The 19,745-nt window shown below is 38.2% G+C and overlaps 1 protein-coding gene across 1 annotated transcript in view; it reads right to left on the reverse strand.

Annotated features, from left to right (window-relative positions):
• col12a1b (collagen, type XII, alpha 1b) overlaps window positions 1-19,745 on the reverse strand; it is a 226,376-nt gene that overhangs the window by 61,233 nt on the left and 145,398 nt on the right. Inside the window, exons 46-51 of the mRNA XM_059355858.1 lie at window positions 19,486-19,628; window positions 11,673-11,802; window positions 10,728-10,870; window positions 8,169-8,298; window positions 5,505-5,771; window positions 3,362-3,478 (exon numbers count right to left, since the gene is read on the reverse strand). Of these exons, the coding sequence (XP_059211841.1) occupies window positions 3,362-3,478; window positions 5,505-5,771; window positions 8,169-8,298; window positions 10,728-10,870; window positions 11,673-11,802; window positions 19,486-19,628 (930 nt within the window). The remainder of the gene's footprint in view (window positions 1-3,361; window positions 3,479-5,504; window positions 5,772-8,168; window positions 8,299-10,727; window positions 10,871-11,672; window positions 11,803-19,485; window positions 19,629-19,745) is intronic.

Genomic DNA, 19,745 nt, shown 5'->3' on the forward strand with positions numbered 1-19,745 from the left:
ATCCATCCATCCATCCATCCATCCATCCATCCATCCATCCATCCATCCATCCACCATTCATCCTTCTAATCCATCCATCCATCCATCCATCCATCCATCCATCCATCCACCATTCATCCTTCTAATCCATCCATCCATCCATCCATCCATCCATCCACCATTCATCCTTCTAATCCATCCACCTATCCATCCATCCATCCATCCATCCATCCATCCACAGTTCAGTGTGTAACAAATAGGAGCCGTCTACTTTTTATTTACTTAAAAGTAAGTTGAAGGATCATACACATATTGAGTCTGTAGTGCAGTTTTTGTGATTTTGTACGCAGGGTTAGTAGTCAAAAATAATGAGAATCTTTTCCAAAATAATATTTGCTTCTAAATAATTGTTTCTGTTGGAATAATGACTAAATATCTCCAAATAATGACTCAGACACTCAGCACAAGGTGTTCCTATTTTGATTTTTTTCTGTCATATAGTGGACCCTCGTTAACGGATCATTAACGAACAAGATTAAAATGAACCAAAGAATCTTGTAGTTGCACTTTTCAGACCTCAAATAGTCTTCAAGTGCAACCTGCAGCTCAGTCCTCAGAGCAGAGGAACAGCTTTTTGATTCAGAAATAGCTGCAGGTTGACATATTGTGAAACTTCAGAATTACACAGACTCTTAATTTTTGTCTGTGCAACAGGAAGAAGCCACCAGACAGCTCATCATCTCTCCTCCTCATCCTCAGTTTAACAGGGTTTTAGTGCATTTTGTTTGTATGCAGTCAGATGGAATTGTTGACTTGACAGAGGACTGGAAGATGGATGAGGCAGAAAAAATGCTAATTTCTCCAGTTTGCAGAATCTGTCATGTAAATATGAATGCACCAGGTGCAGACACAGCTGGCTTTTAATGGGAACGAGAGATAAATCTTCATATTAAACCCAAAAGAAACTTAAGAGTAAATTAAGAGTCCCTTTGCACCTTAATTTGCACAAAGAATGTGCAGCATGTGTTTATCAAAAGTGCCACGTGCTGAAGATCCTAACTCAAAAGTCCTTGTTTTGACACACTAAGTCTTCATTTCTAAGAAGTTTCTTAGTACGATGACTAACAGGATCTCTTTTGTCATCACAACTCTGAAGTTTTCATCTCTTCTCTCTTCTACTGGCAGACCTGAGCTTCTTCTCTTCTAAAATATGGAGGAAAACTGAGCAGGGAAGACGTGAACCCTCACAGTTTTTCCACTTCTCAGACCGCTGTTTGTCTTTCCAGCTCGAGAGCAAACAGTTGAGTGATTTGTTGCGTCTGCTGCGTCTCTGTTAGTGGTTTCAGCTCGTCTGACTCACGCAGCAGAGTCGTATTAGTTCTGGCAGCCCGAGGCTCTAATGGTTACCATATAGATATCTGAATATGATGCTCCCTCCTCTCCTCGTCTCTCTAACCCGTGTCCGTGTGCGAACTGGATCCAGATGGGATTCAAAGACCCGGCAGTAATTGAAAAGGATGTAATCTTTGCAGACAGAGACACAATTAAAGCTCGGTGGTCGGACGCTTTCAATCCCAGCCAGAACTCATCGCATCCTGCTCCGAGAAATAATCACCAGGAGGAGGAGGCTGAAAGGTAAACACGCTCTGAAGGAAGAAGAAGAAAGTCTAGACGTGATCCTGACACCGTCTGCAGGGTCTGCAGCGTCTGAGCTCGCCCTGAGGAACGCCTCGAACACATCTGCTGCACGTTTCTGCACACATCACAGCGTGCAACACCTCCATCCAGGCGGCTCAGATCAGATCTGAGAGGTAGAGGAATAAACCATCAGGTGCACAGTCTGATGCATCTGCAGCAGCAACCAGAGAGACAGACTTCTGCTGCTTTAAAATTTATTTAAATGAGAAATAAATGCTTTTTGTGGCATTTTTGATAGTCAAATGCTGCACATTTCAGCCCAAAGTGAGGGTTCATGTCTTCTCTGCTCATATTTCCTCCATATTTTAGAAGAGAAGAAGCTCAAGTCTGCCAGTAGAAGAGGAAAGAGATGAAAATTTGAGAGTTGTGATGACAAAAGATGCTCTTTGCAGATGATGTGATTCTGTTGGTTTCAATAGGACGGGTCTCCAGCATTCAATGGATTTTGCAGCTCCCTTAATTCTGTTAGTCATCGTATTGAGAAACTTCTTAGAAATAAAGACTTAGTGTGTAAAAATAAGGACTTTTGGTCCCAGTTAGGATCTTCAGCACGTGGCACTTTTGATAAACACATGCTGCACATTCTTGGTGCAAAGGGACTCCTAATTATTCATAAGTTTCTTTTGGGTTTAATATGAAGAATCGCCTCTCGTTCCCATTAAAAGCCATCTGTGTCTGCACCTGGTGCATTCATATTTACACGGCAGAGTCTGCAAACTGGAGAAGTGAGCATTTTTTTCTGACTCATCCGTCTTCCAGTCAACAACTCCGTCTGACTGCATATGAAAAAAATGCACTAAAAACCTGTCAAACGATGAGCTGTCTGTCTGGTGATTTCTAGTTGTTGATCAGACAAAAACTGAGAGTTTTATCTCCTGTAATTTTCAAGGTGGAATTAAAGTTCGGTTGCATCTTTTAAAGACTCTTCTCCTTATTACTATGATTATTATTCATTTATTTTTAGATATATTAATCGTTGAAGTCGTTCATGAACGCCAAAAACATTTCCAGCTTCTCAAAGGTGAAGATTTAAAATTGTCCAAAACTGTTAAATTATTATTTGTTATTCATTATTTGTTGTTTGTTTTTGTTGTTGTCACTGTACGTGGACCTTGAGTGATACATAAGGTGCCTATAAATAAAATGTATTATTATTATTATTATAATCATTATCATTATTATTATTATTATTATTATTATTATTATTATTATTATTATTAAAAGTCAGAGAAAAGAAATTCACAATATGGAAAAAAACACTCTCTTGATTGACTATTTGATCACATTTTGATTGAATTCACTGTTCTGTTAATTGATTTAATATGGAAATAAAATAAATAACAGCTGCCTTGAACTGTGAGGAAAACATACACATAAAAATAATTATGCAAAATGAAATAAAATCCTTAAAATAAAACTTTAATGCATTTATTGAAAGACTTTGCCTCATTTATGTGTATTCATATTTACATTTATATGATATATATTATATTTATTATTTATTTATTTATTATTATTTATTTAATTGCTACTGTCTTTATTTCAGGATTTATTTCATAGGCACATTGATTTATTGTCTAAATTGTATTATTTTATTACTATTGACTGAATTTTTTTATTCCATACTTCAGTCGGAATAATGAAAATAAAGGCTGTATAAAGAGGTAAAATAAAGCAGACTCACGGTCGGCCGGGTTGAGTTTGATGCGGTAGGACGTGGCGGCTCTGTGAGCCGTCCACTTGATGCAGAACTTGTCGTGGTCGACGCCGAACGTCTCGACGTTGGTCACGTTCAGATAAACTGCAGAAGAAGAAGAAAAACTCACATTACAAACAATCAAACTTCACAACTGTCCTGTGAATTTTTCTTGTTCAAAAGATGAAAGAAGATTTATTTTAGGAGCTGGAGCTTCAACTTAACATGACATATGCATAATAAATATCTTTGGCTTTGAATATTTGCCCCAAAAAGACTTTTTAAAGGGTTTTTAGAGGGTCAGGAACGCCCCAGTTACATAAGTTAAAGACTCTTCTTCATATGTGGCACTAGCAGATTAACTCAGGTTTACTAGCAGGTTCAGATATTTCCACTGCAAAGTTTTTCAGATTTTATATGTTCAAATCCAAACAAAACGCATGTTTTCAGAGGGTTTTGGCTTCTGCTAGGGTCGTCCCTTTACTCTAACTTGTGTTTCCGTTTTTTGGGGATTTCAGAATTGCATCTCGGCTCTTTGCAGATGATTCTGTTAGATTAAAGATAATACAGTCATGGAAAACAAAATAGCTGATGAGAGTTTAATATGAGCTGATATCAAGACATTTTCCATGATTTTCCTGATAATAACCAAAACCATTATCATGAAAACCATGGAAAATGTCTAGATATCAGCTCATATTAAACTCTTATCAGCTATTTTAGTTGTTATCGTTATATTTGTCCAAACAAATGTATCTTTAGTTGTACCAGGCATTAAAATGAACAATAAATTAGAGGGGGAAAATGGGTCTAATAATTGTATCCATGACTGTAGATGGTGATCTCCAGCACTCACTGGAGCTGTTTGCAGCTCTGTGATAAGAGTCAGAACCTCCGAGTCTGAGGCTTTGGTTCTCTAACCTAAAAATGTCTGTACTATGTTCTCTGTCGTAAAAACGGAATAAAAATCTGAATAAAATTGCTGATACAAGCCGCCAAAACGTGTGAGAGAAGAAACACAGCTCCTTAGTGTTGAAAGTTTCCAGTTGAGGTGAATGTGAGCAGAAGAATAACTAGAATAAATTGATTGATTGTCTTTATTTCGAACATGCAAGCAAGTAAAAAAACAACAAAAAAACAAGTTTAAATAATAATAGATGAATAAATAAAAAACAAAACAAACAAGCAAAAAAAATTGAAAAAAACAGACACTTTCTGCAAGCTCGAAAGGGAGCCTACCCCTTAACAGGTCTCTATATCTACACTGTAAAAAAGCTTTGTAGAAATAACAGTAAAACACTGTCAAATACATCAGAAATAGGGCATAAAATGAAAAATTGTATGTCACTGTATTAGATGCTTTTAATTACCGTAAAAATCAAAGAATAGCACAAAACTTTTACTTTTTTTCTGTCATAAACTGGAAGAAACACACAGGTTTTAGGTCAAATATAACATTTTCATGCAAAATTTGTGGAGAAATACCATGATGTGTGAATTAATGACACAATTATCCTACAAAATAACAGGATTATTCAGACTAAATTACAGTTTTTGCTGATATTTACATTTAAATTTATAATAGAAAATCCACTCACTGTAATTTTTACGGTGAAGTTCTGGCAACCACAGCTGCCGGTATTTTTCCGTAAATTAAACAGATTATTTTTTACAGTGTATATGAGTGTTTCTGCAACTACGGGCATTTTTAAGTCCCAGCAGTGAAATTTTGGATTTATGTTAAAATTTGATGCAATGATGCACAAAACTTGATGAAAATAAATGTAAATGTTTTAAAATTTTGAAGAAATTCAAAAAGGAAAATGTATAAAATGAACGTTATTTTAATGTTGCGGTAAGGACATTTTGTAAGAAAAAGCCATAAAAAAACAAACATTTTCCAGATTAAAATCTTAACGATTATATACAATCTTGTGTACCTGTTAATATGTATTACAGACTCTGATGGTTAAAATTGAAATTCATCGAGGTTGATTTTTTTAATTTGGAGAGTCAAAAGTGACCGTAGTTGCAGAAACACCCATATACATATATATGATGGTCTAAATGCTACTGGTCCTGACTGATAAACTGTGCTGTGTTGTGTAATAGAGTCTGGTCCTGTACGTACGTGTGGTCCCCTGTCCCGGCAGCGCTCCACTCTCTCCTCCGCTGTACTGAGCCACCACCTTCAGGTCGTAGGTGGTTCCAGGCAGCAGGTTGTGCAGCGTGTAGGAGGTCACGTCTCCCACGAAGAAGTCCATGAGCTGGTCTGATCCTGCAGGGGCGTAGGTGAGTCTGTAGCCCTGCACCGGGGCCGGCACCGGGTCCCAGGCCACCCGGAACCTGGTGTACCACTCGTCTGAGACCCGCAGGTTCCTGGGACTCAACATGCCCACTAGGACACAGAGAGAGAGACACGAGTCAGCACAGAGAGACAGATACAGCAGAGGACTGAGTCTACAGTAGAGATCCTGGACTAAAGGAATCCTTAGTTGAGAAACATTTATATGTTTTTGTCTGTGACAGATCTGTAAACTGAGTTTCTGCACAAAGAATCCTGCAAAAGCTGCACTTTAAACCTTTAAAGTCTCATGTGTAGCAGATATTTTGCTTATAACTTTCTTTAAATAAGTCATTCAGCAAGAAAAAAGTATAAAAAAGCAATTAATTTTGTCTATGAGGGATCTGTAAACTGAGTTTCTGCACAAAGAATCCTGCAAAAGCTGCACTTTAACCCTTTAAAATCTTGTATGTAGCTGAAATTTTGCTTATAACTTTCTTCAAAAAAAGTCATTCAGCAAGAAAAAAGTATAAAAAGCAGCTAAGCGACTAAAGAAATTCTTAGTTGACGAACACTAAATGATTTTGTTGAATAATCGATGAATTGATTTAATTGACAGATCTGTATAACTGAGTTTCCCCACAAACAATCCTGCAAAAGCTCCACTTTAAACCTTTGTTAAAGACTAATCATCAGAGATTCAGTGTGTGGCAGCTTTGATTTTAAAAGAAGCATCATTTTAAAGTTATGATACCAATGATTTTGCACATATTTGAAGAATGAGAATCTACTTTATTGTTTACTGTTTGAGAGCAAAAGGCAGAAATTTGTTTTTTGTTTTGCAGAATCTGCTGTGGCACGACGCGTTTTCAACATATTTTCGTCACAAAAGAGCTAAATAAATGACTTCTTAGTTTCACCATCACCTCCTCCCAGCTCTGAAGCTGCACTGGAAGTTTAAAGTGTATTTGTGATCTATTGAAATGTGACACAGACAGTCCAAGTTAATTGATTAATCACAAATCACAAATTCGCCTGAAGGGGATTTAGACTTTTACTGCAAACTGCATCCTCTGTCGTTTGCAACTCTCACAGTGGATGAGAAATAACCCCCAAACTAATCTTTAACGGGTATAAAAGTAAAGGAACCTCATGAGGAGTAATGATTGTGAGTCTCTGTAGAAATCAGTGTATTTCAGCAGAGTTTCCTGTAAGAGCTGCAGCCTCTCAGCACCTCTTTACAGCTAATGTCCGACTTCCCTGAAGAATTAACTAAAGAGGTGATTTCTCTGCTGTGTGACTGGGAGCTAGTTAAACCTCTCCCTGCTCAGACCTCATTGTGCTGCTGTTAAACGCTGAAATCTGTAATTTTCAGCACATTATCACCTTCTGCAGGAGCTCGTTAAAGATCAGAGGCTGCAGACGTGTCGAGGAACCTGCAGAGTCTGAAGGTTTCTTCTACACGGGACGACTTTCACTCAAACAGGACAAAGACACTGATATTTTAACTGTTTCATGCTCTTAACCCTCTGGGACCACTCGGGACATTTTCACCCATATTTGTCATTTTTCACTTTTGTTTTGGCAATCATTTTGGCTGTGATGCTGCAAATGACATGATTTTTAGAAGAAGGATTTTTTTCTTGATTTATTTTGAAATTGAAATTTCAATTTTTTTCCATATAATAAATGCTTTTTGGCTAAGGCATTTTTTTTTTAATCACAGCTTTGGATATGTCAAAGATTAGCCACAAAATTGATGCATTTTTATTTATGGCAATTATTTATTCATGGCCTTTATGGCAACTTTTAGGACAGACATGTCCACTTCCAAAAAACGCTATAAAAATATAACTGATATATATATTTGTTCAACTTTTTGGGGTTAAATCTTTCAATCAACACACATCAATCAAAACATCAGTGACACCATGCAATCAAACTGGCATTTAAAGGGTTGAATTGCCAAAAATGTTTAAACATTGGTAGTTTTGAGCAGGGCAGAAGTTGTTTAAGAGGTTAATGCAGAAAAAAGTAGAAAAAAATATTAATCTGTAAAGTTTTTATCGATTTTTTTGGCAGTGGATATTTTCAGCCCAAAGGGTCTGAAAGGGTAGTACATTTTAAATCTGACACTACACAAAAACTTATAATGCATCAAAATCAATTTTGTTTTAGTTTTTTTTCTCTCATAAAAGCAGTCAGTGACATTGTGCAATCAAACTGGTATTTAAAGGGTTAAAATGACAAAAATGATGTATTATATGGAAAATAACTCACTTTTTTTGCTGTTTTTCTTTGAAAACAGTGACATCATGTAATTGAACTGGAATTTAAAGGGTTAAAACCCTCAAAATCTTTGAATGTTTGGTAGTTTTGAGCAGGGCAGAAGTTGTTTAAGAGGTCTATGCAGAAAAAAGTAGAAAAAAATATTAATCTGTAAAGTTTTTATTGACATTTTCAGCCCAAAGGGTCTGAAAGGAAGTAAATTATAGTGGGCCCAGGTCTCACCTGTGCGTCCGTTCCCGTTGAGGGACCCCCCGGGGCCCTCGGCGTAGACGGCCTCCACCGTGATGTTGTACGGCGTGTCGGGCAGCAGGTTCTGCAGCTGAGCGTTGTTCCTGTTCCCTGGAACCACCGTCTGAGGACGGAAACCACAGAGTGAGACACCAGAGAGTAGAGCGAGGTTTGTTTCTAACCACCTCTGGAGGGTTTTAAAGGCATGTTTTCTTTAATAAAAATCACCAAAATGACACCGTTTATCATAACCAGAAACTGTGAAAACAGGAATTATTGCCTGGTTTTTAAATTTCCAGCAGAGTTTGATTAAATCATGAGTGACAAACGCTGCAGACGTCAGGAAAAATAAGATCAGAATCATTTTATTCTACGTGTCCTACTTAAAATAAACCAGATCCTGTTAAAAACATTAAATTCTCCTCAGAGACACTGAAGACATGATTGATTCTGCTGAAGTCACGTGACAAATATTCACTGAAAATCTGTTTACACAGATCAGAGAGGAGAGGACAGGAGACATGTAAATAATTATATATATATATATATATATATATATATATATATATATATATATATTTCCCCCCCCCCAACACTGGTTATCCTTGTGGGCACTCGTAAATATATCGTAAATATAGTTAAATTTTTTTCAGAATTTTGTGAAACTAATTGTCTTAACTTTTTTATAATTTATGGCCTGTCTGGTCTGGTAGTTTGTTGTCTGTTTTTTGCCTTTTTTTCTGCAGGTAGTAAGTCGTCAGAGTAAATTTCAGCTGACTAAATGTGCTCTAATGCTCCCAGTCACTAGAAAAAGTTGCCACATCAGCTCTTATAGAGAGACTTTTTGTGTGTTTTGTCTTGTTTCTTCAATATTTTTCCGCTGACATCCACACCAACTCTCTTTACCAATTCGATTTTTGGTTCTGATCATGCATCAGTTAACTTCCACACTTTTTGCTGTCTCTTACAGTTAAAGTTTTAGAGTTTTTCTGATGCACTTTTGTACAAAAATGCATCAATCCTGCAGACTTTGTGCTGTGCACCAGCTGTCTGACACTCCTTGTATTCTGTATTTTGCGCGTGCAGATCAAACAGTGATGCATAAATGCCTCTTTCATTAATAACTTAAAGCATAAACAGGCTGTTCTGTCTGGAGGGAGTCCTTGTTGTTGTTGTTGTTGTTGTTGTTATGAAATCTGTGAATCTCCTCCCAGTTTCACCTCCTCGGCCCTTTAAAGTCTGTTTCCCATCCGTTTATAACGCAGTAATGGCTAACAAACAGGAAGGAATCATTTTGTGTCCTGGAGCAGAAAATTGGTTCTCAGCTGGCCGATAGAAGCTGTGTACAAACACGAAGCTTTCCATTAGCCGCAGATGCTAAATTGTAATAATTGCGTGCGTTTTGAACGGTTATTTCCTCCGTCAGGAATCCTTTTATCGGCTGACTCATGTTCAACAGGTGCTGCTAACAAGAGGAGCCCAGCTGGGCCGCTGCAGCTCGTTACTCACCACTATTAATAACGGCGTTATGGCCCAGATAGACTGGGGTGTTTGTTTAACAGAGCCTGTAATTAGGCCCACTAATCGCTGATTTATAAGCTGCAGCGCCGGGGGAATCCTGAGGCCTGACTTCATCACATACTTCAGACTGAACATCAGGGCGAGGGCCGAGAGGAGAGAGTGGAGCGAGAGTTTATCCAGGGAGAAAAACGTCACCACCTGAAATTCATCTGTCAGTACCGCTGAACCCGAGAAGTCGAGACGGAGAGAGGAGAGTTCTGGTTCTGATTCTGAGGATTTTTCTGAGGAGTGTGTCCTCAAAAATCTGACTAGAACTTCTAGAGTTTTCTCAATTTCTGTAGAGTGGCATCTGTGGCCTCGAGCGCAGTTTCCAAATTTATTTTTCTAATTTTTCTCTCCCTCTGCACTCTAGCTATGATGCATCCACTCTAGCCTCTCCATAAGGTAACATTGGGGAGATTTTTGGCGTGTACGTATCGAAAGAGATTTAGTGAGAAACTTTCAGATTATTGTGAGATACTAACTCATTATTTTGAGAAAGTTTCTCATCATAACAACTTACAGGAGTTTGAATTTTATTATCTAGTTTTACTGGCTGAAGAGCTGTACATTTCTGAGATGTTTACTGTTTTTTTTTAGATTTGTTTAAAGGTTAAAATCAGCTAAAGATGATGGAAAGAGAGTTCTGATTCTGAGGCTTTTGTTTGAGTCAGCGTGGCCTCAGAAAAATCTGATGTCTTCTAAAGTTTTCTGACATTGATTGAATGTTTAGAAGCCAATGTGATTAAAAAATGCATTGATTATAATGAGAAACGTTCACTACATAATGACTTAATATGTAAAATACATGACTTATACTTGATCAAATGAATTAGAAGAGTTAGAATTTAGTGAGAAACTTTCTGATTATTTTAAGATACTAAGTCATCTTCTTTAGATTTTTAAAACAATTATATGTATTTTATATAATACATTTTAGCCACATAGACCCTTGTGTTTGGTGTCTTATAGATTTTATGGCGGTGCTCTTACAAACTCAGTGATGGGGTCTCCGGTCATGGGGGCGTAGGCGATCCGGTACTGCCTGACGGGCCCCTCAGCGTGGTCCCAGCCGATGGTCAGGGTGCTGGTGGTGGCGTCGAACACACGCATGTTCCTGGGGCCGCCACGGGGCACTGCACACACACACACACACACACACACACACACACACACACACACCAGGTTAGACCATGCAACAACACTTACAGCATGATACACTGTGAGTTTCTGCACACAAGTGCATTATTTAAGTAATTTAACGTGCATTTAAAGACATTACGGTACGCTTTTGCTGTACTGTGAAAAGTTTTTACTGTAAAGTGAAATGCACTGCAGAAAAAGAAAAGTTGGGTGAACTCAAAATTTCAAGGCAGCAAACTTTGATAAAATTTTAAGTTGGACAATTAAACTAAATATTTTAAGTTTTGTTTTTGAGTTTGCTCAACTCTGAATTCAGATTTTTTAACTTACAATTTTACATTGTAATAACATTTATTCCTTACTTCTGCAACGTGCTGAATTGGCTATGAAATGTCAGCTAATGTTGCGGCCACAATTTTGAGTTAGCATTGATACGCTAATGTAGCTGTAACAAGCAGCGCCACTAGCATCAGTTAGCCGCTAGCATCAGTTAGCCGCTAGCTTTCGCTAATGACCGTATTTCACCGCTTTCCCGCATGTCACAACAAAGAAATAAGAGTTATCAGAACTATTGTCCCTTGTTGTGAACCCCAACTTAAAGATATAAGTAACAACAACTCACCAACTTGTTTTTGAGCAGACAACTGGCTTCCTTTGTTGTGCTAATTTACATTATTGCCCTAAATGTCAATAATTTATATTTCCAAGTTTTACCAACTTAAATCACTGTTTTAGGCAAAAAAATACAAGTTGGCTTTTTTTGCAGCGTGAGTCAGCGTGTGATGTGGTTCTTACGTGTTTTGCCGTTGCCCTTTATGGGCGATCCCTCTCCGTCGGCGTACAGCGCGGACACGGTGACGGAGTACGGCGTGTCTGGGATCAGGCTGTCCAGGAAGGCTTGGTTGGTGTTTCCTGGAACCAGGACCTGGTGGAGACGAAGAAGAAACCCAGAAGAAAGAAGAAGGGTCAGAAAACATGCAGACATCATCATGAACTAGAACATTTCAGGCTTTGGTAGCTAAGCAACCAGGGCCAGGTGGCGTCCACCAATCAGAGCAGGGCAGGGTCAATATCACTATAAAGTGCTTTTGCAAGCAAGCACACAAAATAAAAAATAGTTCTGGTGAATAGTTAGTGTGCTTTTGCAAGCAAGCACACAAAATATCCCTGATGATTAGTAGTTAGTGTGCTTTTGCAAGCAAGCACACAAAATAAGCCTGATGATTAGTAGTTAGTGTGCTTTTGCAAGCAAGCACACAAAATAAGCCTGATGAATAGTAGTTAGTGTGCTTTTACAAGCAAGCACACAAAATAATAAATAGTCCCGGTGAATAGTAGTTAGTGTGCTTTTGCAAGCAAGCACACAAAATAAGAAATAGTCCCAGTGAATAGTAGTTAGTGTGCTTTTGCAAGTAAGCACACAAAATAAGAAATAGACCCGATGAATAGTTAGTGTGCTTTTGCAAGCAAGCACACAAAATAAGCCTGATGAATAGTAGTTAGTGTGCTTTTACAAGCAAGCACACAATATAAGAAATAGTCCCGGTGAATAGTTAGTGTGCTTTTGCAAGCAAGCACACAAAATAAGCCCGATGAATAGTAGTTAGTGTGCTTTTACAAGCAAGCACACAAAATAAGAAATAGTCCCGCTGAATAGTAGTTAGTGTGCTTTTGCAAGCTAGCACACAAAATAAGCCCGATGAATAGAATATAGTGTGCTCATACAAGCACACTCAATGAGCCTCTGTGTGCATTACATAAAAATCTGGCAGAGATAATGTACATAATGACCTCACTGCTCATCCCCAAACACTAACAAATGCCCGGGAGGTTAAACGGCCAGCAGATCTCTCTCCCAGTGAAGTGGACTGACGGGTAAACAGTTTCTGCGAGGACGCGGCTGGAGTCGACACGCCGTGTTTCTGACAGCAGAGAGCGTCTGTTGTCACGGGGATTATCGGCACATTTATCGCCGACGTTACATCATGGGGAATCTATCAGCCGGCTGGACTCCAGTCTAGCTTCATCTGCAGCTTTGTGTTTGGGTTAAAGTGAATATCTGGGAGGATTCTGGCTGCAGAACTGGCTGCTGTCCCCAAAAAACATGAGGAAGAACGTTGGACTGGAGGTGGACGAGTCATAAAGTCGTCTCCTGAAGGCTGAGCTCGTTAATCTCAGTAAATAGAGCCAATTAACCAATTAATCAAAGTTCTTCTGGGTAATTAATGGACTTTAAGAGGTGTTTAATGGGTTAAAGAGTCGATTTATCCACTTATCCACTTCAGACTCAAGACTTTTAACACAACAAACTTTCTAAAAGAGTTCAGCTTTGTTCTTTGCTGGCTAGTTTTTTTTTAAATCTCGGAGCCCATCAAGAAAATTGCTATTTTTCCTTATGTGTTAGGGCCATTTTTGATGTTAAAAAATAGTCATTTTGAAGCTGAGGGAGGGGGCTAGAATCCAAGTAAGAAACTCTCAAGAAGTCAATACCTACTTGTTTAGTTGAGCTTTTAACTGAGTTTTATTTATCTATTTATATATTGTCTTTTATTGTTTTAGAGCTTTTTTTTTATATCAGTCTGATTATTTACTGTATTACATTTTTTAGTATAGTCTTTAATTAGGTATTATGGTGATAATAATAAAAACAACAATAATAATAATAATAATTGTTGTCATTATTTTATATGTATTATTATCTATTTATTTATCTTTATCCACTCGAGACTCGAGACTTTTTACACAACAAACTTTCTAAAAGAGTTCAGCTTAAAAAAAAATACCAGAGCCCATCAAGAAAATTACTATTTTTCACTGATACTTTAGTTATTTAGTCTTCCCTTATTGATTCCTTACATTAAAACGGAGAGTTAGAGCTTTTGTAGATGTTAAAAAACAATAATTTTGAAGCTGAGGGAGGTGGGCAATAATCAGAGAAAGAAACTCAGCAATTTCCACGATTAAAGTCCTAAATTTATGAGGAAAAACTTTGATATTCTGTAGATAAAAGCAAAGAATTTACCAGAAAAAAAATAGTTATACTAAGAGCATATTATGCTTGATACGGATACAGATGTGGATGGAGTGTAACTGTCTGTACTCTGCTTTTATTTCAGACATATTTGTTATATATAAGTTCTGAAAGCTTACATACATGGAGGAAACTGTGTTCAAGCAACAAGACAACACAAAGACATGCATTATAAAGACTTCCTCCACCAGCCACAGTTTTCAGAGCCGTGTGACTCTGAGCTGACCCAAACCTTTATAATGTTGTAACCTGCTGCAGGGTTTCTCTCCCACTCAGACATAAGAAGCATCAGTGAGGCTTTAACACCCAACATGATGCTCCATGTGAGTGGATGGGAGTGAAAGCCTGCAGCAGGTTACAACATGTGCTGAAGCTGTGGATGTGGAGGACGGGAGGCTGATTAATGCAGATTGTTAGTGAATCACACGGTCAGCTGTAACATATGGCTGTAATTTCTCTTAGAGCTCAGCTTTCTACTCTGCCAACTTCACTTTAACTCGGCTCAGAGCTCTGTTTATGGACATTTATCAACGGGAAATTAATGGAACTTCTGAAGGGAAAGAAAAGCAAATTAGGGCATTTCTGTTAACTGGTTTGGAGTGAAAAAAATGAGGCTGCAGCTTAGTTTCGCCAGAAGTCAGAATTCAAGGCTATGCATGGTTTTAATGCGCCAATAAACAGAGAAGAAGAAGAAGTCAAAACCTGATACAAAGCAACTATTTTGGCCAACTAAAAAATGAAGCAAGGTGTCGGGGAAATTCTCAGGGCTTTGTTTCAATTGGGCAAGTTTAAATAGTACTTTTTGTCAGTTAATATTGGCCAATAATATAATATTCTGGAAGAATCTGACTATGGAAACAGCTGATCAAACATGCAAAGATTTCATATCCCATCAACAAAAACCACCTCCAGCAAGCGTTAAAACTTTTTTGCACACTCGAGATTTATCATCTTTATCAGATTTGCTGTTTGCATGCAGCTCTTATTCAAACATGTGCATAAAGATAAGTTTTAATAATGCTTTTTGTCAGTTAATATTGGCCAATAATATTATATTCAGGTAGAATCTGACCTTGCAGAGCTGATCAAACATGAAAAGATTTCATATTCTATCAACAAAAACCACCTCCAGCCAGCGTTTAAACTTTTTTGCACACTAGAGATTTTTCAGCTTTATCGAAATTTAGACCTAGAACTCTCAAGTACAAAGGCAAGATCATAAAAAGATCAACCTGAAATTAGGAAGAAGACTCAAGGAAAATCCCAAGTCAAAACCAATAAGTCCCATGTCAAGAACAAAGTTAAGACCAAAAAGCTTCAAGTCAGTTTGTTCCAAATGGGTAAGTCTGAATAGTACTTTTTGTCAGTTAATATTGGCCGATAATATAATTTTCTATTCGGAAGAATCTGACCGTGCACAGCTGATCAAACATGCAAAGATTTAACATCCAATCAACAAAAAACACCTCCAGCGAGCATTAAAACTTTTTTGCACATTCCAGGTTTATCAGATTTGCTGTTTGCATGCAGCTCTTATTCTGCAGAACTTAATCAGTTAATATTGGCCAATAATATTATATTCGGAAAGAATCTGACCGTGCACAGCTGATCAAACATGCAAAGATTAGAAACCACCTCCAGTGAGCTTTAAAGCTTTTTTTGCACACTTGGGATTTATCGTCTCTATCAGATTTGCTGTTTGCATGAAGCTCTTATTATGCATTACTTCAAAATGTGCATAAAAAAAAATCAGTTTTAATAGTGCTTTTTTTGTCAGTTAATATTGGCCGATAATATAATATTCTATTTGGAAGAATCTGGCCGTGCACAGTTGATCAAACATGCAAAGATTTAACATCCAATTAACAAAAAACACCTCCAGTGAGCTTTAAAACTTTTTTGCACACTTGGGATTTATTGTCTTTATCAGATTTGCTGTTTGCATGCAGCTCCTATTATGCATTACTTCAAAATGTGCATAAAAATCAGTTTTAATAGTGCTTTTGGTCAGTTAATATTGGCCAATAATATTATATTCAGGAAGAATCTGACCTTGCAGAGCTGATCAAACGTGCAAAGATTTAATATCCCATCAACAAAAACCACCTCCAGCCAGCGTTAAAAATTTGTTGCATACTCAAGATTTATCATCTTTATCAGATTTGCTGTTTGCATGCAGCTCTTATTCTGCAATACTTAAAAATGTGCATAAAGATAAGTTTTAATAGTGCTTTTTGTCAGTTAATATTGGCCAATAATATTATATTCAGAAAGAATCTGATATCCCATCAACAGAAACCACCTAGAGTGAGCATTAAAGCTTTTTTTGCACACTCGGGATTTATCATCTTTATCAGATTTGCTGTTTGCATGCAGCTCTTATTCTGCAATACTTCAAAAACATGCATATAAAAATCTGGTTTTGGAAACACAGCGGAAAAACAACCGGCTTGGAATCGTCTCGTTCAAAGCGGTATTGTGTCTTAGAAATATTGCAAAAATGAGTTGTGTTTATTAACAGCTCCTCGTCTGCGGTGTAGAATGACGAACGTCTGAGCTTTATTATTGAGTCAGTCAGCGAGAGGCCAATCTCTGTGTTTCTGAGCTCATCTTCTGTCTGAGTGTCGGCCAGAGAAGCTTCCTCTCAGACCCAAACAAACTCACAGTGAATTAGAATAAAATACAACAGACGTTAGAGTAGATAGAGGAAGTGGTGAATATGGAGGATGATAAACAGCAGAGTAATATTAGTTTCACAGCATCATCAAAGAAGAAAACCTCCTCATCAGAACCAGATAAATTAGATTACAGCCGTATGGCCCCAAAAACGTCAAGCGAAGGAGCTTTTAATTCACAGATGTTCCCAGACTTCAGTCACAGAGTTCAGACTCTTTCTGGGGAAATAAAGACTCTTTTTTTCTGCCTGTGATCCAGATTTCTGCACTGGTGCGTGAAATCAGCGCTGATGGAGAAACACAAAATGCTGACAAGTCATAATTTCCATATTTAAGAGCATCACGGTAATAAATGCTGCTCAAACATCTGTGCAACATCATCACAGACACTCTGTGAAATAAAAGAAGACAAACAGCCAAAACTGACACAATCTTGTTTCCATGACATAGACCGAGCCGAAAGATACCACCCGGTGTGGTTTCGCTCATTCAGGTCCCAAGTCGGGACCAGACCGCCTCGAGTCAAGACCTACAAGTCCCAAAACAGGTCCAATAAGTCAAGAAAAACCAACAAGTCTAAAGTCAAGAACCAAGTCAATATCAAAATCTTCAAAATCAAGACCTATAACTCTCAAGTGCCAAGGAAAGATAAAAGAAGATCCACCTTAAATTAAGACCAACAAGTCCCAAGTCAGGTCAAACAAGTCCTAAATCATGAAACAAAGTTAAGACTAAAAAGCATCAACTCAAGAACCAAGTCAATACCAACATATCCAAAGGAAAGACTGGCAAGTCTGAAGTAGAGTTCCAAGTCAAGGCCAAAAGGTCCAAAATCAGGAATGAGGTCAAGTTTGAAATTTAGGAGCAAGTCAAGTACAGGTCCATCAAGTTAGAATTCAAGAGCCAAGCCAAAACCAACAAGTCAAAACCAACAAGTCTCACATCCAGCACATAGTCAAGATCAAAAAGCCGTTAGTCAAAAACCAACTCAAGGCCTATGAGTCTCAAGTCAGGAACAAAGCCAAATCCTACAAAATGGAAGTCAAGAACCAACCTGAGCCTCAAGTCAATACCTATAGGGAAAGTCCCAAGTCAGGTCCAAAGAATCCCAAGTCAAGTCCCAAATCAAGAGCCAAGCCAAAACCAAACAAGGTACATGTCATGAGACTAAATTAAGACCAAAAAGCCTCAAGTCAAGAACCAAGTCAATACCAATATATCCCATGCCAGGACTTGTTTCAGGCTCAGTAATGTAAAACAACCAAAGGGAATTTCCATTGTTCCAGCAGCACATTATTCCCATAACTCCCATACCAGTCCAGAATATGTCCCAGTGGACCCAAAGACCATTTGTCCAACAGTCTATTATCCTGAAACAAACAGCCAATCATTCTGCCTAATAATTAACAGGAATAACAAGCCAAGTCTGAAATATAGGAGCCAAGTCAAGTACAAAGACTAAACAGCCTCAAGTCAAGACCTTCAAGTCTCAAGTAAAGTCTGAAATCAGGTCCAATATGTCCCAAGTTAAGATCCAAATCAATCTCAAAACATCAAGAGACCTAGAACTATAAAGTAAAGCCCCAAGTCAAGACCTATAAGTCCTATATCAAGTCAAGTCCCTGGTCAAAAGCCATATTACCAAGTGTTGAGTCTATAGGCTCCGGCTGCTTTCAGATTGGTTCAAAGTATCCACAGACTAAGAAATGAAGAGTTAATTTGCTGCAAACTTACGTAACTTGGGGACAAAATCGAGTCAAAAGGCTAAGGAAGGTCTAGTCATGAGTCACTGGTGTTAAAGTACAGTCATCACATCAAGAACTCAAGTCTGACTCAAGTCCAAGTCACATGACTTTATCAGTTAAACTTTGGGCAGATTTTTAGTGTTTTATATCACTGAATATCTTTGGGTTTTGGACTATTAGTCACCTTGGGCTCTGAGATACTTTCATTATTAATATTATCCTTTTAATGACTAAACGAACCGTTGATTAATAGAAAGACATTAAAAAACGATAAGCTGATAATGAAAATAATCATTAGTTTCAGCCTTATCTGTAACAATATCTTCTTTATCTCAAGACCATCAGGACAAGAACTGCTTGTGGGATGAGATCATTCAAACTTTCCTCCAGAATATTTCCACTTATCTCAAGAATTTCTGGGAGCCACGTCAGATCCAAAAAGACCCTTTGATTCAAGGAAAACAGGTAAGTGAGCGAGTGTTTTCTAGTCAGCTGTGTTCTCGGGGGAACCTCCAGCTGAATTCTATTAAAAAAAAAATAGCAAGAAAACTGAAAACTAGAGAGTCAACAATTGCAATTTCCTCGGCCAATTCCTACGTTTGATTTTATTAAAGTCTGACCTGCTGATTCGGATTTTCTTCCCATCTGTAACTTTTCTTTTATGGAATATTCGACTGCATGTAAAAAAAAATAAAACTGCACCAGGTCACAGGACCTTCTCTCACTCTCACTCAAAAGAAAGGAAGGTGCTAAAGGTTACTGTGAGTTGCTAAATTTGTTGCTTTCCAGAAATCCATTTTCAAACAGGGTCTGAAAAGTCACTAAATCTTGCAAGAAATTCAAGGAATCATGCAGCACTTGTGTCTAAATTCATCCTGCACAGAATCTCAGAGGAGCTTTAACAGAAACTGGATCAAAAGTGGATCGATCAATGCACTTCAACTAAAAACCTTTGGTGAATAAAGCAGGGTTATCCTCTAGACCCACACGTTACATCTAAAAAGACCCTTTGATTCAAGGAAAACAGGTAAGTGAGCGAGTGTTTTCTAGTCAGCTGAGTTCTCGGGGGAACCTCCTCTTCCTGCCCTCCAGCTGGATTCTGCCTCTAATGACAGTTTGTGTTTTTTAACAGGCTGTAGAGAGAGAAAGTGACTCACTGAGCTGGGGTTCCTGGCTCCGCTGAGGGACGAGTAGACCACGCGGTACTGCTGGACCTGGCCCGAGGCCGGCTCCCAGCGCACATTCAGGCTGTTGGGGGTGGGGTTGTACACCTGGAGGTTCCTGGGTGGCGTTCTTGGGACTGTGGGGTCAAAAAGGTGAAGAGAGAGTCAGGAAAGTGAGGAAAGGAGGGTCAGAGCTGTTGACTTTCTCCACTTAGCAAACACACAACAGAACGAAGGGTTTGTTCCATTTCAGG

This window comes from Centropristis striata, chromosome 18, assembly GCF_030273125.1.
Source record: "Centropristis striata isolate RG_2023a ecotype Rhode Island chromosome 18, C.striata_1.0, whole genome shotgun sequence".
Lineage (NCBI taxonomy): Eukaryota > Metazoa > Chordata > Actinopteri > Perciformes > Serranidae > Centropristis > Centropristis striata.